This window comes from Coenobita brevimanus, chromosome 71, assembly GCF_032717465.1.
Source record: "Coenobita brevimanus isolate Jiangsu-jjx chromosome 71, ASM3271746v2, whole genome shotgun sequence".
Lineage (NCBI taxonomy): Eukaryota > Metazoa > Arthropoda > Malacostraca > Decapoda > Coenobitidae > Coenobita > Coenobita brevimanus.
This window is the reverse complement of record NC_137024.1, coordinates 39,267,920-39,295,884: the sequence shown is the minus strand read 5'-3', so window position 1 is coordinate 39,295,884 and position 27,965 is coordinate 39,267,920. Positions and strand designations below refer to the sequence as shown.

The window sequence follows — 27,965 nt, the reverse complement described above, 5'->3', positions numbered from 1 at the left end:
AAAACCTCCTTCATATCTACATGTTTATTGCTAGATGTGTTTGACAGTGTCTAATTGTTATCTGTCTCTCTGATACAGACTTTTCTCTACCTGTCTAGGTTGGTCTACATGAATACTGTTTTTTCCCATTTTTTTTTTTATAACAACAGTTTATGTGTACAGATATGAGGGTTATATATGGTTTTCTCTAACTGTCTGTTTCCTTGTTATTTTCCGTGTATTTTTCAGTATTATCCGTGGTATTCTCAGTAATATTGTCAGCGTTATTCTCTGTGTTCATTTTCAATACATCTGTGTCCACTTCTACCACCACATTCTCATGTGCTTCTCTCTCTGCCGCGATACCAGATCGTAAATTACGTTCCCGAAGGCGACGGCGAGTAGTCTGAGGATCACATTTAAGGTTCAGATCCCGAGTCAGTTGCACGGCGGTAATGGAGGGCGAACTTAATGCAGCCGCCACGATACGTTCGTCCTCCTGACGCGATGTGTTCCTGGGCCTGCCGCTGCGTGCTCTAGTGGCTATAGTTCCCTCGGCCTGCCAGCGGGTGATCCATTTGTAAACAGTGGGCCGGCTGAACCCTAGGAGATTGGCGATCTGGGTCACGGATTTCCCGCCATCCCACATCGCGATAATCCGGGCTCGGCTGGCTAGCACGTCCGGCGCGTTTGCTCGTGCATCTGGCATCACTGCAAAGAATGAGAAATGATACGGTTTTTATCTTTTCAGAAGATCGTTTTGTGAAATGAGTTTAATATAAAAATCTTCAAAAATTCTCAACGTGACACAGCGCAAGTATTCAATAATCTTTCAGTAATTCATGATGTTAGCAAATCCTTGATAAACACAGGGCAAATTTCAAGTCAAGCAAAATGTGTTTTTTTTTTTTCCAAGTCCGTATCGTGGAGAAGCAAGAACGAATCCCAGATTAGAACAGGTAAGAATATCGCAGCCGAGGAGCAAAAACCGGATGCTGCGATACAGCATTACAGTGAAGGTGCTTTGAAGAAGTGTACGAGTTGATGAAGGCATAATGAATCATGCCTTTATGTACACTCTTAAACTCTCCCTGTATTTTGTAGTGAGGTTCAACAACACAACGCAACACAACACCACGTCAGGCATCCGTGACGACACTAAGACTGGTTTGTTGTTATTGTTGTTGCTGGTGTTGTTATTGTGGTGCGGTTACTGACTATGCAAGTAAACATATAGGCTGGTCACCTTTAGCAGGTTTAGTGGACCGGGATGGAAGAATTTCAACTTTTGTTATTTAAAGCATCACATGAGGCGACGGCCGTGTACCCTACCCACGCCCAGGTTCCATTGTCCATAGGGCGGCTTTGAGGTATTTCGATCAAGTATGAGTGGTTGTGGTATCCTGATCTCGGAGGGCGGGCTTTTACCAATTACTTTATTTTCATGCCAACTGCGTACTATTCTTCGTGTCAAAAGGCGGTATTCCCGTAGTCTCAAAAAGTTACTGCCCTTGGCCACTTACTGTAGTATCACGTCAACACTTCAGAGTGATTTTCCATTGTACACCTTGGCATTCTTGTGTGATGCATCTATTTACTGTCGCTGCAGTTTACATAAGAGCATAAAAGATAATACTAATTGTATGCAAAAACTGGTATGGAAGGGGTGCTGGGGGGTAGGGATGGCTTATATCGTGGTATATAAAGCTGATTATTTTGTATCATATCTGTGGTGCATACTCGATTAGGTATTTAATATTATCTACAGCACCTACCCTATAGCAATGCATATACATTTATATAGTTAACACTGTTTGGAATGTTCTGTGGGGATGAATCACATGTAAGTAATTAAAACATTTTGAGTAAACGGAAAATGTTACACTTCTGCATCAGGGAAACTTCCGGGTAGTTCATTTACACAGCCACGGCATATACTAGCTGTAGGAATTTATCAGTGATTTACGCGATAAATGAACGAAAGATATACCCCTACTATAACAACATGTGTAAATACTCGCAACTTCCTTAATTCACAGAAAATGTGAAACATGGATCGCATATTATCTGACCAGGAAGCGGCAACGCACCACAACAATCGAACTGGCAACTGTGCTTAGTGACAGCTGCCAGTGACACGAAATCCGTATTACAGAAATTCACGCGTTAGTATTTTTGTGACAAATAGCCTATCTTTCATACTCATATGGAAAGCTGTTACAATATATATATATATATATATATATATATATATATATATATATATATATATATATATATATATATATATATAGCGGAATTAATGTGCAATTTAAAAATATCATCTCACTTCTCGGTGATATATATATATATATATATATATATATATATATATATATATATATATATATATAGCACAATTAATGTGCAATTTAAAAATATCATTCATCTCGCGTCTCAGTGAATGGCAGTGCTTGTGGTCCACCGCCGAGTAATCCATTTACCTTATCGACAGCTGAAAGCTGTAAATATATATATAAAAAAAAAAAATCGCAGCGTAATCGCAACCCACCACGACTACGGAGCTTCCTAACCACACGAGTAAGGCAACTGAACTGTCGTGGGAAAGGGGTCGTTATTGTATTAAATGAATGGTCGTGCCTCTGGTAATACCGATACAATTAAGTTCAATGTCCTTGAACTTGTTTTCGTGGCACACTAAGATTTTTTTTTTTTTTTTTTTTTTTGCTAGCACTAAAGCGAATGTTATAAACTGGCTGCATTCTGACTCCAGAGCACCTCATGACATTCCTCTGCTTTCACTGATAGACCTTCACAACATTCCTCAGAATAGCACCTTGTAGTCAGCACGATGGTTACATTACAACTAGGGAATTTTCTGCAAAGATACACTGTTGCATGGTATGTTTAGGCTACATGATTTCCATTTATGGTCGAGTGCATAAAAATAATAATCCTTCAGGAGCTGTAATACTGATGATGATGATGATAATGATGATGGTAATGATGATAATAATAATAATAATAATAATAATAAATGCTTCATTACTAACACCAGTGAAACCAGTGGAAGGAAACGACAGGGTGCAAATAAGTTCAAATTTTCAATTCAGATAGGTAAGGAAGACCAGCTGAGTCGAAAGCAGAGAGGGAGGGGTCACTCCCACGGACATAACACTGAGGGAGCTATACACTGTCACAGGAGATGGGTTAGTTGAAAAGGAAGGTTGTAAGTGAATACAAGAAAAGATAAATGGAACCATATCATTAGGACACAGAGTAGGTCCGGGCTGAAGAGAGGTGCGAGAGGGAGGGCGGTGCATCATCTCCCAACCCCAGCCGCCACGCTGCCTGGGTGGGGGTGTAAAGGAACTATTGAGCGTGACTGTACCTGGGTGGTGGACTAGCGGGGAGATGGGAACCCTTGTACGTGATCTGCCACTTTGCTTGACGGTCTTGTCAGGCTTAGGGTCTGTGGTGGGCTGAGAGGCGTCCTGTTGTGCCGTGTGTTGGTGTCGCCGCCTGACAACAACGTAGGACGGCGTGTATCCACAGGGCTTTGCCATAGCAGGGCGGCGCGACCGACTCGACTGGCTTGTGCGGCAGGGGAAGCGACTGGCGCTGTGTGGCAACTGCTGTGCTGAGGGAAAGTATTTACAATGATCTTAGCCATTTTGCAAGAATAACAAGTCTTCGTAGCAGAGCTTATCGGAAATTGCTTTGTTTTTCGTATTTTTTCACCTGACTTATCACTCCAGTTTTTTTTGGAGTGATTCGTAGCTGTAAAAGGAAATCACAGTTCAAAACAAACAATCCTACACATAATTAAAGCCCAGGAAACTTTGTAAATATAGAAACTGAAGTGTGTAAGCTCAATGGCCGCGCAAGCGTGAGATTCCTACAGCGTATCGCCTCACCCGCTTGGTGTGTGTACACGGTGATCAGCACCCTGGATTCTCTTGTATTTCAGTCCCTGTTGGAGAAAAAGAACTTGGCAAGATTATATTGTTAGGGAAGAAAGATCTGTTTCTATTCACTATCCTTCTTAGCTAGTAACTGAATGACCCCAACTTCAACATTGGCTGCACCTGCCCTCGCGTGTGATAAAGAAAAAAAAAAATGTAATAAAGTATGTTTATACGCACGAAATGAACTTTTTAACGCAAGAAAACGCTTGGGAAGTTCGTCTGTATTTCGTTCGTGGATATCAGCGTATTGATTACTTAGGTGCGTGAGTTATTTATTTATAAACTAAATTAGAGATGGATATAGGGATATAAGTGCCGGAATCGACCAAGCATCATTAGTTACGAATATATACTATCAGCTAAAAAAGAAGAACGCTAAACTATGGTAATTTATGATGAAACTATTGTTATTTTTTGGAAGAAGGACGATACATGTGCCAATATCACGGAAACTGCGATATTGGTGCACGGTCTGTGAACCAGGTGGTCTAGATATGCAGCCTGGTGGGGACTGGATATGATCTCAGCATCCGTGCACCGCTGACGTTCTGGGGAAGCGGGGTTACTTTCATTTCACCGTAGATTACTCACTCTCAGGCTCCTTTTACCCCACCTAGTAGGAACAGAATACTGTACTAATTTTCGTCAGTCATTAGAGTATCAGTGATGAAAATATTATCGTTCTCAAGATTTTGTGAAAGCCGAAATAAATCGTCTGGTTTTAGTTGGAATATAATGCTAACTTAGAGATGCAATTATGAAAGGGTTAAAATGGTGTGGGGTATTTCGTAGGCATTAGTGATATTAAAGTGCAAAATATGAAGCTATGAAACATGTCCAGTGAAAAGGGCTTTGCAACATCAACACACCATTCATACCTTCAGCATCCTGGATCCACCTCCTTAACAAAACTGTCTGCATATTTAATTTGTTTGCGTATTCATTTATTTAGTTAATTTGTTGTATTTTGTTGGTGGTGACCATCATCCACTCACGATGTAGTGCAGCCTACTTCTTCCTTCCCCTCATTTTCTGTTTTCCCTCCTCTCTTCCTATCTCTCCCACCTTTCCTGTCGCTTTTTTATTATTATTCTTTCCTTTACAGGTGGCTTTACATTGAGTGACAAGCCAAAAGGTTTCCTGTAAGCCAGGAAACCATTTACAACGCTGGATGGTAACCATATAACCAACCCAAGAGTGTTCCCTACATGTCAGCAAGTGGGTTGGTTTAAGGTTAATGCCCCTCCCCGTAAAACAACTAACACAAAGACAAACGGCCAGCTCTTAACGGATTATGGTGTATGGCTATAGGTATAGATAGATATTTTCCTTCACAGATGTACTTCACACACGGCTGATGTAGAGTAATTCCGTCTTAGTTTGGCAGGGCTTGTCATGTGCATTTCCGTACGTACTTTATACCATTCATTTTGATCTGTCAGTTCACCAGCTGTCTTAGCGTTCTTATTCCGCTTTCTCAGACACTACCATATGCATTCTCCTTAACCTACCTCGCCTCCTCCCAGCTTAAAACTCAGTTATGCTATTTTCATAATCACACTGATTCTGTGTAAGCACACCATATAAGCACACTCAGTTCTACAGTTTTATCAGTAGACTTAATAATAAATGAGTGATAAGAAATGGGAAATGGGAAAGTGACAGGAGAGTGAGTCATGTAAAAGTGACGGGAAGTGAAAATGGCACGGGGAGTGAAAGTGACATTGGGGATGTGAAAGAGATAGGGAAGTGAGGAAGTAAAGTGTGTTGGTGGTAAAAATCCCGAGTAGGAAGTGAGTGTGGTGAGTGTCGGTGGTGTATTAGTAGTGACAACACTTAGCGATGACTCAACCTGCCGTCAGTTCCCTGTCGTAAAGTGGGTTAAATTTTTCCAGGAAGGACAGCGAGAGTGCAAAATCGATCCATGGTCTTGTCCTCCCAACAAAAATGAATTTCAATTATAAGGAGGAAATTATGGCAGGTTATGATGTTTTACAGGACGACGATAGTGCAAAATCCTCCCATGAACCTTTCCTCTTACGAAGGCTGATCTTACGTACAAGAGGAAGATTATGACAAGTTATTTTATTTACGTATTTATTTATTTACAAGCAGGACAAAGAGAAAAGAATCTCCCCTGGTCTTGCTCGTTCTGTTGCAAGAGGAAAATTATCGTGTTAATTAGTGAATCCCATTGCCAAGAAAGTGGTTTTGGCCCGTATTTTTCGCTAGCATAACCTTTAGAGATTTCGTAACAGCTTCTTAGGCAGTTTATATTGCTTAAAACACCTAAATATTTTCTTTTATGTTACTGATGCAGATTATGTCGATATTAAAAGGATATAAATGCAAAGAATACTAAGGAGTAATGCACAAAATATATCGCTGAGAAAGAAATACCACGACATCTATGCCGAGATGTAAACATTCAGCAGGTGGTCTGTTCTTCATTGTTTAAGGGGTTCTTACTTGCATGGCCTAAAATCAGCCAGCCAATCAGTTGATGCAGTCAGTACAAGGACGTCTTTTTTTCATTTTGATCTTGCTACCACCAGACGATTTTATTCACCCTAGGGGACATCTGGCATTGAAGGGGTTGGAGTAACATGTCAACTTCTGCAATAAGGCGATGTCTTTTATACGGTAATCCTGCTGCCACCCGACCATTTATTCAGCGTAGGGGACACCTCTCGTAGTGAAGGCTTGTGACGTAACATCATTAACCCGATTTGTGCACAATGACGTTTTGTTACCTCCCAGACCCATCATCCTTAGTTGGATAAAGGAACTGCACAGTGCCGATAATCTCTGCATAATAAACTGCCAAGGAAGACGTGCTACCAAGTCCCCTGTGACATGAAACACTCAACAGGTGGTTTGTTTGGATTTTGATACCCTCGACTGGATAAGAGTCAGCAGTTCAGTTAACCTCTTGTGCAGGGTGATGTTTTATTTATTTGGTGTTACTAGGGGTTTTTATCTATCTTACATGATACCTCTTGCAGTGAAGCGGTTAAGGTGTAATAATGTACTGGATGTAAACACTCAACAGGTGGGCTACTAGTCACTGCTTTGGGTCCAAGCCATCTACATCCCCGTTTGGATAATAGCAGTCGGCAAACCCATTAGCTTCCTTCAGTACTATGACATTTTGTATGTTCAGTTCATGCCAGTAGACCAGGGCTGTTCAACTACTCTAGAAGTAGGGCCGAATTATGAAACTCAGATTAACGAAAGGGCCATACTTTACTTGTTTTTTCCTCCATCTAAACACTTATACACAGAAACAATCATTTCATATATTATCTGCGTTCATATTATCCGCTAAGGAAATGAAAAACGCAAAAATTTCTGTTTTATGATTGTTTCTTTTAGTTTCATTCTTCTGAGTCGGTCAAAAGACCAAACAAAAACGACTCAAGGGTCGGATTTGGCTCGCGGGCCGCCAGTTGAATAGCCTTGCAGTAGATGATTTTATTCACCTTACAGAACACCTGTCGTAGGGAATGGGTTAGAAACATCATTAACCCCTTTTGCACAATGTCGTTTGTCTTTCAGTCTTGTTGCCACTAGACGATTTATTTAGATTAGGGTAGCCTATACCTTGTACTGAATATGATTGGATATTGCTTTCATTAACCTCTGCAGTACACAAGAGATTCCCCCCAAATAGATAAAATCGTTTAGTGGAAGTGGCAGTTGAAGACATATCCCTTTAAGTATGATAGTTACTTTCAAAGCAGAGTAAAATTGTAGACAGACTACCAAAATAAAGTAAATAACATGTCATGTTACTGAGTGAATTACCAGAGATAATTTCTTGCCTTCTTGGGTGCGCGAGATCTCTCCTAAAGTGAACTGATATTATCGTCTAGCGGTGACAAGCATGTAACATAATATACGTCATAGTACAGTCCAATAGAAGGACTAAAGTTATTTACAACTGGCGAAATGAAGCTTTTTAACCACTTTATTTTTTTGGGGGAGGGGTTACAGTACAGTAAGATCACGACAAAGGAAAAAGAAATCTGTCGTCAGTTATCCATAGGTATGATAATTTTGGACGTGAGAGCGATGTGTCTTATGTTTCGGTGAATCTGGTCATTTTGTCTAAAGATTAGGCTGACTCCGTTATTACTTATATGAGAGACAGTAAAAAATAATATGCGGTTGTCATATCAGGACGTGCTGCACAGTATTTTAAAACTCCTAGTCTTATGTTTCAGAATGCCAGGTACAGGAGAGCAGGGACGGTGTTTGGGTTGACTGTAGGTGTTGTCAATAATTTTTAACACTGCCGCACACCTGTCAGAACCTGTCGTAATGACATTGCTAAATTTCCCAGTAATATTCAGGAGGTTTGGGAAAATGTAATCTGCCATCTGTTCTTCATTATACAGGCGCGGATATTATTTTTTAACATTACCTCGTGACTGTCGCAACCTCTTGCAATGAGTGTTTGCCAGACTAACCAGTAGTACTAAAGCGAAAGTAAAAGCCGTGTAATCTTGCTGCCTGTCTGGACCGCACAGTTTCCATCAGTGTGCTTCCTATACACTTCCTGGAAACTGTTAGAACCTATACCGCCATTAAGTCTTGATAAAGTAACGTTTCTATTCAAGCTGACTGCAAGGGTTGGAGTTTCGCGTCTTGTTTTAACTGCAGTTGCGGCCACTATCTCTTGTACACTGCCCCGAAGCTCACAGAAGCTGACAAGGACTTGCTATACTAACCAGCAGACTAATATTCAAGTGGGTTGGAACGGCTATAATATCGCGTCGTGTCTTGATTGTACGTTGCAATCAAGAGTAATGGTTACTCGAAACTGTCTCAGTTTCTATCGCAACAATCTCTTGCTGAAGTAACCCATATTGTTCACTGGGACTGGAAAGGTTGTAATCTTACTTCGTGTCTTCAGTGTACTGTTCGGGTTAATGTTTCTTTTATACTACCTCGAAACTGAACGTAATGAGGTATTGGAAAGCTAATCAGTATTAATTATGGAGTTGGAAGGGTTCGAAGTTCGCTTTAATTCATAAAACTTTCTCAGTTAACCTGCACTATTCCGGCAGCCTTGAGGGCCTGGAATTTCGCGTCATTAGCTTGGAGTTCACGTCATGTAAAAGAACAGTTGACGGCGATTGTACATGATATCGTATACAGTTCTACAGAACGCTGATGGAAAGCAGAGCCAATAATGTTTTTTTTTTTTCAGAATACTGGTTTGTTTATTGGCATTACCAGTGTGTGTGTGTGTGTGTGTGTGTGTGTGTGGAGAGAGAGAGAGAAAGAGAGAGAGAGAGAGAGAGAGTGAGAGAGACTCACCACATCATCTACTCTACCTTTTTTTTTTTTTTTTTTCAGCGTATAAATGAAGGTACCGTGTACAGCTTTCACTCTTATTATACGGTGAGCATATTCCATATTCAGTACTTTACCCACTCTTATTTCATGCTTAATTAGCTGTAACGTATCTAACGCTTTCCTCACTCTTATTTTACGCTTTTCATTATTGTCACCTTTATTTGATACTGTCATACAAACACAGGCCTACACACACTTGGCACAGACAGAGCGAATTTTTAATACCAGTTAGCTTTACTGCATGCTTGCCCAAATGCCACTTTGTGATTACGCCACCTCTCAGATTCTACTGATATCACTGTCTTGATAAATGCTGCTCATACTGTTCGTTTATTAATATTTTAATACCAACCCTTTGATACCAACAGTCGTGAAATATGACCACTTGTAATACCTCGTATATTACCACCATTTTGATAACAGTTTTTATACCGCCTCATGTTCATACGGCTAACACCATCACTAACACATACCACATTATAGTCGCATCACTTGCAATACTAATCCTGTAATACCTTTGACGTTGACACCACCACTTTAATATCACAATCATAACACCGCCAGCCTAACCTCTCTGCCTCAGCAGATTTTCCTGTGCTGAGTTAAAATAATGTAGCGTTAGCCAGAGCAAAATAGGTAAGTGCTGAGCCAAGTTTTATGGGTCAGCGCCTGAACCACGCATTTGTAATGTTATTTTGGTAACAGTACACTGATACCACAACATTAACCCTTTACCAGCACGATTATTATTATTCTTATTATTTTAGTAATCAAACTATCGGTAGACAATTTTCTTCAACTTAGGAACGCTCTCTGGTAGTAAAGTCAGACCAGTTTAGAAAGTCTCGCTCAAACCGAATAAAATTGTTGTGAGACAGCACAAATAAGATGGAAATGACGTACCCGGTTATGAAACACACCACTTCTGTGAAACCACTGGTGCGACGCGGGCCTGTCCGGGGGCGTAGTAGACTGTGCTGCTGGTGGTGGTGGTGGTGGTGGTAGTATTGATTCTCAGGGTCGGGATTTCCGCTCCCTGCTTGCACTGGTTGGGATATTCCGAGACTGCGAGGGAAGGGGGCGGGGTGAGAAAGGAGGATGTGGGGGTGAGAGAGAGGAGGGTCAGGGGAGAGAGAGAGAGAGAGAGAGAGGTTGGGGTAGGGGCGAGAAAGGGGAACATGGGGTGAGAGAGAAGAGAGGGAAGGACGAGAGAGGGGATACGGGGGTAAGAGAGAGGATGAAGAAGGGAGGGCAAGGGGGAGATGCGTGAGAGAGAAGGGGGGGGGAGGATGGGTATGACGTGGGAAGCAAGGGGGAGGGAGAGAAGGGACGATAAACATGTGAAGAGAAAAGATAAAGATGAGGTGAATGAGGGAAGAGGGAGTGGAGGAGATGGAACTGAGGGAAGGGAAGAAGGGGATTGGGCAATAAGAAAACGGGGAAGGGAAGGGAAGGGAAGGAAAGAAGGGGGTGGGGATTAGAGGTGAAGAGAGGGTAAGAGAGAATGATGGGAAAAGAGAGAGAGAGGAGGAAGGTGAAAGAGGGGGAAAGATAAAGGTAAGGGAGGTAAAGTGGGGTAAGGATGTAAGAGAAATGAGGGGATGTGGGGTGAGAGATGGACATAGAAAAGAAGAGATGCGAAAGGGAACGAGAGAGAGGGGGGGGGGGGAGATGAGGGAATGAAAGGAAGGATGGGGTGAGAGGTTAGAAAGGAACAAGAGGAAAGGAGAGTGTGATGGGGAGGTGGGGGGAGAGGATGAAAGGAATGGGGTTGAATAGAGGGAGGGTTGGGAGAATGATGGAACGGGGAGTGTATGTTGAGAGAGGAAAGGGACAAGTGAGAGCCTGGAGTTTAGGTAGATGGAGTAAAAGGGAAGAGGAGAGAGGGGAAAGTAGTGAAGGTGAGAGAATGGATTAGATCTGAAGGGAATGAGAGGTAGAAAGCGGTTGGTGGTTAGATTTAAGAGTGACTACGGGGATGAGGAGGGAATGGAGATGAGAGGTAGGGGTTATGTTTGAATGGGATGGGAGATGGAAAGAGGCTGCTGGTGAGGTTTAAGGGAGGGGAAGGGGGTTGAGGGGAAGAGGTTAATTTTTTAGGGGATGAGAGAAGAGGAGTTAGTGGTTACATTTTGAGGGCGCGGGGGCAGAGGGGCAGGGGGAAGCACATGAAGGGATGTGTGTTTGAGAAGGTTTAGAGAAGGGGAATGTGATAGGTGATGAGGGGTTGGAGTTTAGGGGGGATGGATGACAGATGAGGAGAGGCAAGTGACTAGATTTGATCGGAAGGAAGAAAAAGGGTGGGTATGAGAGGAGTGAAACGTCAGGAAGGGTGAGGGGAAGGGAATGAAAGTGGAGGACTGGGAATGGGTTTCGGTGGTTTCAGGTATGAGAGGAGAGGGATTAACAGATGGAGGGAGGCTAGTGGTTAGATTTGATGGGAATGGGAGTTGCACATTTAATTGAGAAAAAAGATGGGTATGAGAGGAGTGAGACGTCAGGAAGGATGATGGGGAGGGAATGGAAGTGGCGATTGGGGATGGGTTGTGTGGGTTGTAGTGGTTACATTTGAAAGAGAGTGGGGGATAATAGGGGGGGGGAAGGGTAAGAATGGGGGAGTGGAAAAGGGCAAGAATAAGACTTACAGATAATACCTATCGGCTGAACGAGTCATTAATACTGGCATTTTTTACAAGTCACACTCATTCCCTCCACTACGACACGCAACCTTCGAAGAACCGAAACTCCTCGTGCCTGCAAGATCATTGGGGTTCTCAGCGGACCTTGCAAAGTCGGACGAACGAGATACCTACAAGATTAGTTCCGACCCATAATCAAAACGCCTGGGAACGAGGTCGTAGCACACATCGTAGCGTAGGCTATTTGCTTACATTGTATCTTCAGGCCTCAAAAATCTTTATGAAACTGGGTAAGCCTCACACATAACATAACTTGTTTTTCCTCAGCCAGTCGCAGGGCTTCATTTAAACCACTCTGGGAGAAATGTAGCCATTCAGAAGCTGGTAGATAGTAGCTGGGTCATTTTGACAGCAACGTCCAACTTCTCATACACATGTTAATAAACTCTCTACATGACACACGCTACATTCGCTCAGTTTACACGCTAAACACACTGCACGCTGTACACACGCCAATAAACGCAGTACAAATTGTATACATGGCATACACTTTATATGCTTGGTAGCCTATATACACATCATACAATGTGCTATATACGCTTATACACGCCATACATGCTATGTACTGTACACGTTATTTGTAATATAGGCTATACACATCATTAACGTTATTTACACGCCATGCATGTCATACCATGCGCCCAGTACCATCTACATCATACACTATATATATCCCATATACAGTACGATGCGCTATAAACCATGCTGCCATACATCGTGTTCACTGTACATCATGCACATAATGCACAATACACGGCGCACAACATACTATCTACATCATGTATACCGTATATCATATGCGACATACACACGATGCACTATACATACCGTACACCATTCACACCAAACACCACATGCACCATACATGTCGCTCCATACACTGTAAGTGTCATGCACCAAACAACACACACCATGCACCATATGCATCATGCATTAGACAACTTATGCCATATGTATCAAACGTCATGCACACCATACATACTATACTCCATATCCGCCGTGCGCCATACACCATACACACCACAGACAGTATGTATCATACACCATACTCACCATACGCTCCATACACCATATGCACCATATACCATGCACATCATACACCATATGCACCATATACCGTACACCCTATACACCCATACACCATATACCATACGCCCCATACACCATATGCACCATATACCATACACCATATGCACCATACACCATACACCCCACACACCATATGCACCATATACCAAACACCCCATACACCATATACCATACATCCCATATACCATATGCACCATATACCATACACCCCATACACCATATACCAAGACCCCATACACCATATGCACCATATACCATACACCCCATACACCATATACCAAACACCCCATACACTATATGCACCATATACCATACACGTCAAACACCATATACCATACATCCCATATACCATATGCACCATATACCATACACCCCATACACCATATACCAAATACCTCATACACCATATGCACCACATACCATACACCCCATACACCATAATGCACCATATACCATACACCCCATACATCGTATGCACCATATACCTTACACCATACGCCATATGCACCATATACCATACACCATATACACCATATACCATACACCGTATGCACCAAATACCATACACCATACGCCATATGCACTATATACCATACACCCCATACACGGTATGCACCATATACCATACACCATATGCACCATATACCATACACCATACACCATATGCACCATATGCCATACACCGTATTCACCATATACCATACACCATATGCACCATACAACATACATCATATGCACCACTTACCATACACCCCATATACCATACAATATTGATACGGGGTTTTTAATGTAAACTGTATACAATATTAAAGGATAATTTTCAGTAATACTGATAGCAGGACAATGAATTGTCTTGCTAAAAATCAAGCAATGATTACTTTATGCTGTCTTGCTTCGCCGATTCTCTAAGGACAGAATTTGTAAACTTTCTCAACAGTACACAGCAGAGACTAATTCCTCACAATTGCTGTTTGTTAGTACTGTTAGCCTTTGGAGAAAGTGACTTCATCCCTGACAATCAATAACATGCTATTAATGATAACAGATTCATGCTGATGCATTAACTCCTAGATGGGACAACGGATTTTAAGCTTAATACAAAAGGACTGGCGTAAGTACCAGTTATGAATAGCAAAGCGTTTATGCAAACTAGGAGCTATAAGTGAAATAAGCTTAATATGGAAAGTAAAACACGAGTTTACATTACATTAAGCTCGAGAAAAAGAACTGTTAAATTTATTGATTACAATAAAATAAATTTACGTTACATTTCAAAATGAATTCAAACTAAGATCGCACTCACTCGCTCTCTCAAAAGCTAACTCTTAAGCCTAGGAAAATACGAAAAAAAAATACTGATCAGAAAAGTGGACAAAACGGATGACTGGGCGTCATTACTGGAAGGACATTGCACTCTCTAAGTCTCTTGCCAATCACACTAGGTGGAAATTCAGGAACTGGACAACGGCGGCACTGCTACGCTCTGGGCCCAACCTGCTTTCATGGTGTACAAACCTTGACTGACTTCAAATCGTGGGAAAGAGGCGAGCGTCCAGCCGCATTACTAACGGCTAGAATGAGCGAAACACGCCCATAATAAATCGTTCAGCAGAAGTGCTAATGTCTTGCACAAAGATGATCATTCATGACACAGTGAAAAATTGTTCTGAAAACACTCCCGACCGGGTGAATACGTAGCGGTTAAACTGAACGATAAACACTGGGATTCCACTAGAGTTCACGGTTTCCCACAAAAGTTAATGTCACGAGCTGACTCGTGACATTACGCCCCATCAAAAGTTGAAATTTTTTCTCAGGAAAAAAATTTCAATATACATACATATAAATCCTAACTCAGTCACACAAGATTCACACTGTGGTGTGTGTGTGCTATCCTGCTACAGGAGAAAGTCACTGTCGCCAGTGAGCGAAAAAAAACTCGTATTTACATTAATAGAAGCAAACTTGAGGGAAAAACTCCATGACGACGATGAAAAATCCTGTACTCAGGTCAAACTGAGCGAAAAGTTCGCTACATTTATATTAACAACTAATTGTTATGTAGCGTGATGTATGTAATACACGGTGTAGGTGTGACAGTTGTGGTGTAACTGTACCTACGTGTAAAATTATGTAATACAAATTTATATATTAAATAATGATGACGAGGCAGAAGAGAAGGGGCGGCAGCATGCGACAGGGACAACCAGCTGATCTGCACGACAATGCTGCACCCGCCACCTGCACCTGCGAAAGGAATCAAGGTGGAGCATCAAAAGTGTCATATCTCTCTCTCTGCCTAGCAGTCAGTACTTATGTCATTATTAACCAGGAAACGTAATTCTTGAATTCACAAATTTCGTAGAACCCTTATAGTTTACTGGTTAACGCTTATTAACTAGGAAATGTGCCAGTTCTTGAATTGCTCAAATCTCTTAGAACGGGCAGTTTACTAGTTAACCTAACATTATTAACCAGGAAACGTGCCAGTTCTTGAATTGCTCAAATCTCTTAGAACAGGCAGTTTACTGGTTAACCTAACACTACACTTATGACTATTAACAGGAAGCTGAGAATCGCTACGCAGTCTCGGGCAGGTCACATTTTAACACCCACCATGGATGTGAACACTCGTGTGGATATTGTGCATTCTCTGGGAATCCTCAGAGAGGCCCACAGCTCGAGACGTTCCACAAGGTAATTCATACACAGCCTCGGACTGTCTCTGCGAAGTTCTCAAACTTCCCCCCTTAACCTACGATACATAGGTATGTACAGTTCCTGGACATACTGTGTCCTGTGGGGCCAACAGGTGAAACATCAGGTCTACACTTTTAACTGGGAACCAGGCTAGTCTTTGGATTACTCAAATCTCTGAGAATGCCTATCTTACGGAACCCAGCATACAACAGTTGCCCGTGTTAATCAGCAATTAGCAGGCGAGACATTAGGTCTGCACCCACATTACCATTGCCCTGTCTCTCAACTGACTCTGAGATTTTGGGTGTGGATTGCAACGGCACAGGAAGGACATGTCCCTGAATAGTGGTACTTTGACACACACTGCAGGAATGCACAAAGCTATCTATCTCTTGTCCCATACCTGGCCAGAAAAAGTCAGCTCGGATACGGCCCTGGGTCTTCCTTTTGCCCATTTGACCTCCTGAGGCTGAACGATGACCCCATTCTAACACTGCTTGGCGGGAACGACAAACTGCGGTCGAACCTCGCCGTCGGGTGTTCATGACTCACGGTACAGCCGTCCTTGTTTGCAAAGGAACTTGGCTTGACCTCCCTGTGAATACTTTATAACTCTACCCTTTTGTTTCTTTCGCACGGCAGCAAGTGTCGGGTCAGAATGTTGTTCTTGAACAACAACTTGGCTACAGATCAGATCTTGCAGCGATTCAATGGTCACAGGGGTGACACAGTTCGGAGCCTCAGCCATGGCTCGTGTTACTGCAGCCGAAGTCTGAGTAGCGTCATCTTCAGTGCAACTATACTTGGCACCTGGAATATTGCCTATGATTAGGTCAAATAAAGGTTCTGGCATGACAACTGCGAGTGTCGTATCAGTATAAAATGGAGATGCCACCTGGATACGTTCCTCAGGGAACAATCTCACTGATCCATCAATAAGGTTAGCTTGGATCTGTCGACCTGTGTACTGCTCAGGCCGAATTAGACTCTGCCTGACAGAGCAACCTGAGGACCCGATGTCTCTCAGGACCTTCACAGGAATGCCTCCCACGAACCCTGGCTGAACAAGGAAGGTACTGTCACCTGTGGGAGGGCCTGTGGAGGAAGTAGCTAGCCACTGATTAGGCTGCTGAATAAATGATGCAGCAAACATGGTGCTGTGTGAACTAGATACTTGAAGGGTCGTACTCACTGCCTGGGGAGATGGAGCATTGGCCATCTGTGGAGGGGAGTTCACTGTTGCTGTGGGACTAGAGAACTGTGGGGGAGTACCCATACTGGTAGGGATGTGACCACCGTGCTGCTGCCATTGAGGAATGAAGGCTGCGTTTGCCTCCTGCCTCCAATACACTGAAGTCGATTGTCCTAACTGAGGGTTACATGGTTTGTCCTTGCCCTGCTGCTGCTTGAAATACTGGTACTGCTGCTGGTTAGGGTTCTGCTTATCGTACCGCTTCCACTCAGGTTTCTGAGTGTTTGCCCCTGGTCCTTCTGCGGTTTTGGACCTTGGCCATTATTCTGAGAACGGCTTTGTTGCTGGGGTTCAGTCTGAGATGGTTTCCCAGATTTATCAGGTTTCCTGTTCCAGGTATGCTGCTTGCGAGTTTGATTCCTGTATGCAGTGAAGAATGCGTCAGCCTTCTTCACCATTTGGCTGGCATCTCTTACCTGGCAGATCTTAAGTTGAGCCATAATTTCAGTTGGCCACGACTTTTTCAGCTGCGTGCGCAGCATAAGGTCAATTATCCCCTCACGCATGGAAGGAATTTCATCTTTCTCAATCCACTCATCTAAGTAAGCAGTAAGCCGGTCAAGAAACTGAACGGCAGTCTCTTTATCCTGTAAATGCGCCCTCATGAACTGACTCTTGGCGTCGTCAACTGTGAGACCGTATGCTTTGACGAGTGCGGCCTTCATCATCTCATACATGAGATTGTCTCCATGAATTCTGTAGAGAATATCGAGGGCAGGGCCCTCAAACAGGCTAAGAAACTGAAGCCGCTTAGCTGCATCATCCAGCTGGTAAAGATGAGCCATGTCTTCAAAACGAGCTATGTATGGCTCGATTCGCTCACCTTCCTTGTATGGGGGAAGCTTGATGTGTGAGGTCGCCAGAACATGTGCAGGGAGAACGCTTGTGGAGCTTGGGCCAGCTGCACCAGATGTGTCTGAAGCCAAGGAATCTCGCTTGAGCTTCAGCATTTCATTTTCATGTTTTTCGCGTGCTTCTCGCTCGGCACGTTCGAGTTCTCGTTGTTCTCGTTCATGTTCTAACTTGAGTTCGCGTTGTTTTCGCTCGTGTTCTCGTTCTCTCTCGCGTTCCTTGCACTGAATTCGACGCTTTTCACGAGCATCATTCTCGCGTTGCTGTTCGTAATTAACCCGAGAGAGGACAAACTCCTTAATTTCAGTTGGGTCTGTAAGACCTATATCTTTGGCTTCCTGTACATAGATGCTGGTGGACATGATGCTAACTCAATAAACTAGCGACTCAGTACTGACTGCAATTTTTTCCAGAGAAAGATGTCAATAATCGAGAATAAAGAATACAGGCACAGGTTAGTGGTGACCAGTTTTATTTAATTAAACTGGTAAAGAAAGAAAAGTAAACAAACAACTGACTGTGAAAACTATTATGTAAATTAATAAAAATGAATCAATATTCACCAGTAAGGTAGTGCCTATAGACTTTAATGATAAATACCTAAGTATGAACGAGTGAGTATTATCTCATGAATAGCTTTAGAGCAAGGAGTTAATATCCTGGAATGAGATCGCCAATTGTCACGGAGTTTTTAATGTATATACAATATTAAAGGATAATTTTCAATAATACTGATAGCAGGACAATGAACTGTCTTGCTAAAAATCAGGCAATGATTACTTTATTCTGGCTTGCTTCGCCGATTCTCTAAGGACGAGAATTTATAAACTTTCTCAACAGTATGCAGCAGAGACTAATTCCACACAATTGCTGTTTGTTAGTATTGTTAGCCTCTGGAGAAAGTGACTTCACCCTTGACAATCAATAACATGCTATTAATGATAACAGATTCTTGCTGATACATTAACTCCTAGATGGCACAACGGATTTTAAGCTTAATGCAAAAGGACTGGCGTAAGTACCAGTTGTGAACAGCAAAGCGTTTATGCAAACTAGGAGCTATAACTGAAATAAACTTAATATGGAAAATAAACGAGTTTACATTACATTAAGCTCGAGAAAAAGAACTGTTAAATTTATTGATTACAATAAAATAAATTTACGTTACATTTCAAAATGAATTCAAACTAAGATCGCATCCACTCGCTCTCTCAAAAGCTAACTCTTAAGCCTAGGAAAATACGAAAAGAAAACACTGATCAGAAAAGTGGACAAAGCGGATGACTGGGCGTCGTTACTGGAAGGACACTGCACTTGCTAAGTCTCTTGCCAATCACACTAGGTGGAAATTCAGGAACTGGACAATGACGGCACTGCTACGCTCTGGGCCCAACCTGCTTTCATGGCGTACAAACCTTGACTGACTTCAAATCGTGGGAAAGAGGCGAGCGTCCATCTGCATTACTAACGGCTAGAATGAGCGAAACACGCCCATAATAAATCGCTCAGCGGAAGTGTTAATGTCTTGCACAAAGACGATCATTCATGACACAGTGAAAAATTGTTCTGAAAACATTCCCGACCAGGTGAATACGTAGCGGTTAAACTGAACGATAAACACTGGGATTCTACTACAGTTCGCGGTTTCCCACAAAAGTTAATGTCACGAGCCGACTCGTGACAACCATATTCACCATATACCATGCACATAATACGCCGTATACCATACACCGTATGCACCAATTGCACCATATACCATACACACCATATGCCATATGCACCATATACCATATACACCAAACACCGTATGCATCATAATAATACCATACACACCATACACCGTATGCACCATATACCATACACACCATACACCATATGCACCAATTACATACCATGATCCATATGCATCACACCAAATACCAGAAACACTATACACACCATACACCATGCACCATATGCACCATCTATCATACACACCATACACCATATGCTCCATATACCATACATAGTATACACCATATGCACCAATTACATACCACGCACCATATGCACCGTACTCGTATACCATACACACCATATGCACCAAACACCATACACACCATGCATCATACCAAATATACACCATACACCATATGCACCAAACACCATACACACCATGCATCATACCAAATATACACCATACACCGTATGCACCAAACACCATACACACCATGCATCATATACCTTATACACCATACACCATATGCACCACACACACACACACACACACACACACACACACACACACACACACACACACACACACACACACACACACACACACGCACGCGCGCCATATGGACCATACAGCATACATACCATACCCCATATGCACCATAACCTTACAGCATACATACCATACCCCCTATGCACCATACCCATACAGCATAAATACCATACCCCATATGCACCATACACCATTTATGCATCATACACCATGCACATCCGGTATATACCATTATTATTATTATGCAACATTCGACATTATGCAAAATACAATAAACTGTACCCTATACAATATATACATTATGCTATAGAGTAGGTACACTATACAGTATACTGTATACGCCATGTGCTATACACAATATACTCTATGTAGTATAGTTAGCCAAAAAAAAGCCGTGTCTTCGTTCCGAACCCCGTAAATATTCGAGCAAGTAAGTCGAAGCAGCAGAGATAACTTCACATGTCTGGCACCTGTGTCAAACCAGACGGTGATGGGGGTGAGTAGTTTGGGAGTGTTTGGAGTTTAATGAAACGTCGTGATTATGATAGTATAAAACAACGTTTATTAGTGATAACATGAATCTCCCTCCTGTCCCCCAATATAGATAACTGAATGGCTGCGAAGATATAACTATATGCTGGTGGGTGTATACCTTTGTTTCATTACCTTGCCTCACACCTGTGGCCAGATTTCCCTCACCCCTTTACCAAACACTAACTACTTGTGGAAATAAATGCGTTTCTCGTTACTGGGAAGGCACCGCATGCCTCTGTGCCACACCACACATGCTATGTAGTATATCCTGTCATGTTCAGAAGGTAAACATACAGTAAAAACACAGCTTTCTGTCTTTTATTCTGATGTTGTGTGGCTAGTTGATACCCGGCGGAGGGGTTGTGGCAGGAATGTGGGGAGGGGGCGGGGGAGAACCTCGTCATTTCTGCAAACTCTTGTTTGGCTACACATCATATGCATTATTTCAGATTGACTATACGTTTCACTATTTACAGGTATGAAATCAGGTGCAATATCATATAGCACCTTTACTTTGCGGTTTTATTGCTAGACTACACTGCCAACAATGACTACAGCACACACATCCTCTACTACCCCATCTCCACCTCCAAACCACTCACCCCCACCACCGTCTGGTCTGACACAGTTGACAGACTTGTGAAGCTATCCCTGGTGCTTTGACTTAACTATTTACGTATATGCTGGGTTCGGAACGAAGGCACGACTATTTTGGCTAACTATACAACACTGCCTACTCTACGTTACATACAGTATAAACTAAATACGCTATACCAGGTTTGATATATCCACTATGAACATTAATCGCTATGTACTGTACATGATTCAGTATACACTGTAAAATTAATCACCATAGACAATAGGAAAGATATTTCCATCGAGCAAATGGAAAAGATCACAGATAAACATGAGAACTGTTTCCGGGTTACGAAATTCTTTAAAAGAGTTTTGACCCTCCCTTAACTTACAAAGTGCAGTCTCAAGGAATGTTTTGATATCGCTCTGAACGAACGTTACGAGTTCTGGGCTCGATACGGGATCCACTGGAAGAAGCGAGCTCGCATATCCATTCGATTATCCGGCTTCTAGTTTCTATGTGTGTCCTCGGTACGAAGAGGTTGGAACGTCTCATAGCTGGCCCGGGAATCGATCCCTACTGTAGACCTCTCAGTGGTTGACCGAATATGCTTCCGATTACACGACCACCACTGACGAGAAAGAGGATGGTGGTTTGCTCTGAAGGGGTAAGGGGACGGGTCGGAAGGGAGTGAGAGCTGAATAAGGGATATCGCATGCCTCCGTCTTAAACCAGGGAGAGCATAGGAGGAAGAAGGTGAAGAAGAGGGAGTTAACGACGGGGGATTGCAAAAGTCGGACGTGAGAGGGAGATGGGGAGAGGGAAGGAGTGAGAGAACAAAGTAAGAGGGGACGGAAAAGGAAGGAAAAGGAGATAATAGGGAAAGGAGGTGGAAGGTGAGAAAGGACGGAGTGGGAGATGGGTAAGAAGGGGTGGGGTGAAAGGGAAAATGACAGGTATTTAGAGAGGAGAAATGGGAGAGGGGATGGTGATAGAAGCGGGGGAAGGGAGAGGCAAGTAAGGGATGGGAAGGGGGAACAAAGGCAAGCAAACAGCAAAAACTTAATGGTCCTTTCTAGGAGATAATGGGGGGGGGGTGAAAAGGGAAGATATATACCATGCTTGCCTCTTATTCTTGCTGCTACCATAGACATCTTTGTACACCTTGTGGAAGGTGTCGTAGTGAAGGAGTTGGATTCGGGGAAGGAGGGGGTGATACGGGGGAGAGGTTAAGAGACGAGAGAGGGTTAGAACTAGGGAGGAGGGTTGTGGGAGGAGGCAAGGGGTTGAAGAGGTAGGTGGCTAGATATGAGGAGGAAGGGAGTAGATGAGAAGAGGGGTGAGACTGAGAGGGAATGGGATGTGAGGGCTGAGAAGGGGTGACAGGGTTAATGCCTATCGACTGCACAAGAGTCATTACGACAACCTAAATTTTTACCAAGGCACAATCTCCTGCTAGAATTTGACGTGCAACAATCGAACTTAGATCCAAATCCTATGCTCTAATAGAACAAACTTTGTCCAGGTGTGCGACCGCCCCAGGAATTCCGGGTTTTTCCAGTTACGGGAGACGAGGGAGGAGTGAGAAGGGGTGAAAGCAGAGGTGGGAGGGCGGATAAAGGAGAAGATGAGAGAGTTGAGGAGAGCGTGAGCATAGTGTAAAAGATTAGGCGTGAAGTGGAGTATAAGGGGAGGGAGTTAGAAAAAGGAGGAATATCCGTGTCGACGGCTTAACCACGGAGTAGGTGACAGTGACGAGAGGGAGGGGTGAAAGTAGGATATTAGTTGTGCAGGAGGTGAGATGAGGAGGAAGAGATAGGGGAGGGAGATGAGAGGAAGGGGTAAGGGATGAGAGGGGAGGGAAAGAAGGTGTTAGGATGGTGACAGGATAGAGGGGCCAGAGGTCAAAGAGAGCTGGGTAAGATAAGGAAAATGAAAAGGAATGGGTGAGAGAAGAGGGGATTGAAAGGAGGAGGAGGAGGGAGGGGGGCTGAAAGAAGGAAGAGGGTGAGGGGTTCAGGAAATTTCAAGGGGGTCCGTCCTAGACTCTGTATAGCGTGATCTCTGTCAGTAGAAAGAATTAAATGAGAGTAGAGAAAAATCATCGTAGCATCGGATGGGTGACCGCCTGAGAACACCAGATGCTGTTGGCATCCCTACGTGTCAAGTGGGGTTGGTGGAGGATTAGTGCCCCTCCCTGTAAAACAATTGACTCTAAGCTCTTGGCCACCCCATTTGGGATACATGGCGTCTGGCAATGGATGGATGGATGGAGCATCGGAGTAAAAGGTAAACAGAGGATGTCTTTAATTTCTGGAGTCACAGTGTTCCTTTATGGGCAAATAAACAAAGACAATAAAAATAAAGATAAAGGGGGTAACCAGAATAAAAAGATACCGGCTTAATCGTTGCGAAAGTGCTAAAGAACGGGCAGGGGGGATAGGGAGATGATTATAGTTTGCGAGATCTGAAGTTGATTTTAAACTGGGTCGTGCAGTAACGGAATAATATTGTCTGGCGGTAGTAGGAATTAAAAAAAAAAAAAGTACCGGTGGCAACAGGAATGTTTTTATCTTGTGTTCCACGCATAAGGCCTGTTAACCCATTGTGACAATGACATTTTATTTTCTTCATACCGTCAAATGGTTTTGTCATCACAGAACAGACCCATTGCAGTGAAGGACTCAGCAACACTCCATCAACCCATTTACTTCGCAGGGTCTTTCACAAGCTGAATAAAATCGTCTGGTGGTAGCAAAATTTAATATTTGTTGGTGAATAAAACCCACACTTGTAGACGGAGAATATATTTGCCAGTATCGGGTGACACTGCCAGCATCTTCGGTGGTCAAGATAGCGAGAAGGAATGACATGTTGACAATACAAAGGCTCCTTTTAATGCGTGTGTGTGCGGGAGAGTGGGGGGTTGATTGTTGCAATGTCCACAGAAACTGTCTGGTAAATATATTGTCCGTCTACAAGTGTGAGTTTTTTTTCACCGCTTTTGAATATCACTCCAAAGCGATTCAGCCAGCCATTAATATTTGTCATTGTTCCGAAGATATTAAAAAGGGTGGTAGCAAAGTTCAGGAAACGTCCCCCACCCCATTACCCCTCCTTATGGTGAATACAACCACGGCGATCTCACTGTCGTTCGTAATCGATGCAAACACCCTCGTAGCTCTGACTATAAAGGAGGTGGATTTAGGGCTTCATTTTTGTTTGGTTCATGTGGCAGTGATATTCAGGACGGAGATAATGATGACTTTTCTCAGACCAAACGGTTAAAATTATATTAAATTACTAAAGCTATTCCTAGTAAATAGTGTGTAGCACTGCTTGATATTTATTTGTTTTAGGTAATACCTTTGACGCTTTTAAACAACTCGATAATCATACAGTTATAAAAACTCCTTGTACGCTGTAATTACCGTACCCATTATATCTCTCAAACGCGCGCTTGTGCGCGCCCAAAGTTGTTCTCACAAAAAAGGCTGTAATAAATTTCGGATATTATCACAAATACGGATGACTCTTTGAACTCATCACCGAACTTCATATTGTTTTATCTGAGTTTTGATTCAATACTGACTATATCTTGGGAAATAATTAGTGCTCAACTGACGCATTGTATATTACATCACTGAATAATGATCGTCACACACACACACACACACACACACACACACACACACACACACACACACACACACACACACACACACACACACACACACACACACATCTAGAGACAGATTAATTTATTGTGTGTGTGTGTGTGTGTGTGTGTGTGTGTGTGTGTGTGCGCGTGTGCGTGTGCGTGTGCGCGCGCGCGCGCGCAGCAATCGTCACACTTATCGAAGGGGGTCCAATAATAATACAAGTGGAAGTGTGTCAGTGCTGGAGTGTTGAGAGAGGAGAAAGGCGTGAGTAAGGATCTTTGGGTCACATAAGTCATGTGAGTTGGTCCCATGAATGTGTAATCGCTGAAGATATTTGAAAAGCCCTGCGTTATGTTACAAATAAGTACACGTACTGAAATTGGCAGACACTCGTACCATTACCATAGACACAAAACTTGAGTCTGTGAATTTGATTACATGTGCCACCCACTCAGGCAAGCTCGTACTGTACATTAGACAATAATTTCATCTTGCGTGTAAGTTTCACCTTTTATGGGAGTAATTAGTATGCACTGTGGTGAAGTGACTTTGCTCTGACATTTGTAGCAACCCATAAGAAGGTGTGAGGTTGCATGGTTAAGGACGCACGCACGCACCCTTTGCACCTTCCCCACCCCAGTCCCCTACCCGCATAGATGCAAGGGTGGAGGGAAGGAAGGTGGGATCGCATGCTTTGCCTCCACCTTGTGAATATTCCTTACACAGTACGCTGTGGAATGTGTGACACTGCGAAGGCAAGCCAGTCACGTCATGCGAAGGAGTCGATAGTGGATGGGAGTAAGTGGGGAGGGGTGGCTGCTACTGACATTCCTTAACCCTTTCTCGGACTGGTCAGACTGGTAGACGAAGTTTGTTTCCCCCTTTACCCTTTCTCTCAACAGTACCATTTAGGACCTTGATGTGGAACGACCACTGCAGGTAACATTCCTGGGACAGATGGTACAGCAGAAATTGATTGTCAGCCCTAATGACCCACTAGTTGCTGTAGACGGACGCCATGACACGGTAACATCAGTAAAACCGAACGGTGCAGCTGCCTGGATATACAATCGTCCCTCAACTCACTGTCCCCTGAAAGGAGGATGTTGGACTGCAGAAGGGCAGCTTCAACCAGCAGTCCACCGGGTCACCTTATGATGAAGCTGGACAACAACAACAGCTACACTTGTGTAGTCGAAAGGCTTTACAACAAACCATCTTCTTTTTCTTAACCCTTAAACCCCGGTCCACAACTCATCTATTATACTCTGACTAGTGCCCAGCACTTTTACTTGCATCAGGTAAACCCACCGAGGCCTGAGGGTTAATAAACAAATATCCTGATGAAAAACTCACGTCTCTAAGCATATGTGGGCGATCTGAGACAGTGCTGTCGTAGGGGAAAAAAGTTGAAGTCAGTCCTTTTAATCTTAACTTAAAAATCCTTACTAAACACAGTCTGTTTCGTTTAACGCTGCCGAACACAGCGTGGAAATCTCTAAACACAGCCTGTATCGTATAACCCAATTCATTATAACATATCTCTAATCAACTTACATTGTCCAACCCTATGCCATGTAAATTACAACAGTCTGTTCCGTGTAACTTGTTCTAAAATGTAATTTAAATTTTAACAACCTGTTTCGTAACCCGCCATAAATATCTTTGAAATCTGTATCGTCTAGCTCAACCTAACATAGCATGGACATCACTATAGCACAGTGTATTTCGTCTAATCCCACCTAATGGAGGTTACTAAGCACAGTCTCGGATGCAGTTTGTTACGTTTAACACAAAGAGGAAACCAGTGTCTATGAGAAGTGACATTATTTTTTTTTTTTTTAATTAGCGCTCCACGTGCAGAGTTAACCTCCAGTACATCTTTTTTTTCGTTTACGTTCTTGCTTTCTCCAGACGACGATATTTCGATTCAGAAATGAGCAGATTGAAGTGGAAGGGTTACATACAGTCAAGCGTTCATCAACTAGCCTACTATTTTACTAGAGGCTCTCCGAAGCTAACTAAAATCGTCTAGATGTTGCGAGAAAAAATATGACGTCGTCGGGCTGATGGGGTTATTTAGACAAATTTTTATCAGCATCGTAAAGGCAGTGTTAATAGATCAGCTACTGCCAGGATAGCGCGCTTAAAAGTATCCCATCATTCAACAGGGTCCTCGACGGTACAGAGTACTTCAGACGGATTCGAGACTGCCACAGCATTCCATAAGCACACTCCTGATCCCAGAGTTTCTCAAGAGTTTTTGGTGGCATCTTGAGTTTCTCTCTTTTTTAATTTGTAGCCTTAGAGTAGAAACAAGTCTGTTATCATTAACAAAGACCTCTGCACTCCTGAAAACACTGCAGTTCTGAAGGATCCTCCAGCGAGTACCAACAAGGATGCAATCATTCACCTTTGCCGTCCATCCGTTTTGGGAAGAACAAGTCCACCTGTGAAGATCTGGTCGCTGGAACCAGGATTCAGCAATTCTCAACTTATGGGACTTTGCGAAATCCTGAAGGTAAAACCTATTGGAATTCCTGGTTCAGAGCCATGGGGACCTATACATTCCCGAAAGCCTTCCATGTCAGTGTCAGTAACCGCATAGAAATCACTTGGGATTAAGAGTGTATCCCGTGAGGGGCACTGCTTCACAACTGGGTCAGGTTTAGCAGAGAACACCTCCTCTTCAAGGTCACTCATCTCAGATGGAGCGTACATAGCAGTAAGAGAGATGAACTCAAAGGAATACCTCAATCCTACTCGTTCATCAACCGGAGTAGCCTTATCGACACAAGAGAAAAGTGAGCAGCAGTTGTCAAAGCAACACCCCTAAGCTGGGCACCATTATTACAACCAGAACAGTAGTGTTTATAACCATTGCAACTGATTTCGCCATGCCAGGCCACCTAACTTCAGACAGTGCAAGTCTATGCTAACCCCTAATCGCCCCAACTCGAAGTGCATTTCGAAGGTTAAAGCTGCATATCGTTCTATGGGTTCGTGTGTCCTCTGCGCCACCG

The 27,965-nt window shown here is 43.1% G+C and overlaps 1 protein-coding gene across 1 annotated transcript in view; it reads right to left on the bottom strand.

Moving 5' to 3' along the window:
• LOC145406754 (uncharacterized) overlaps nucleotides 1-27,215 on the bottom strand; it is a 50,977-nt gene extending 23,762 nt beyond the window's left edge. Inside the window, exons 1-4 of the mRNA XM_080277853.1 lie at nucleotides 27,129-27,215; nucleotides 26,392-26,451; nucleotides 3,901-3,952; nucleotides 3,371-3,619 (exon numbers count right to left, since the gene is read on the bottom strand). Coding sequence (XP_080133979.1) covers nucleotides 3,371-3,619; nucleotides 3,901-3,952; nucleotides 26,392-26,451; nucleotides 27,129-27,215 — 448 coding nt within the window. The remainder of the gene's footprint in view (nucleotides 1-3,370; nucleotides 3,620-3,900; nucleotides 3,953-26,391; nucleotides 26,452-27,128) is intronic.
• Between the last annotated feature and the right edge of the window lie 750 nt (nucleotides 27,216-27,965).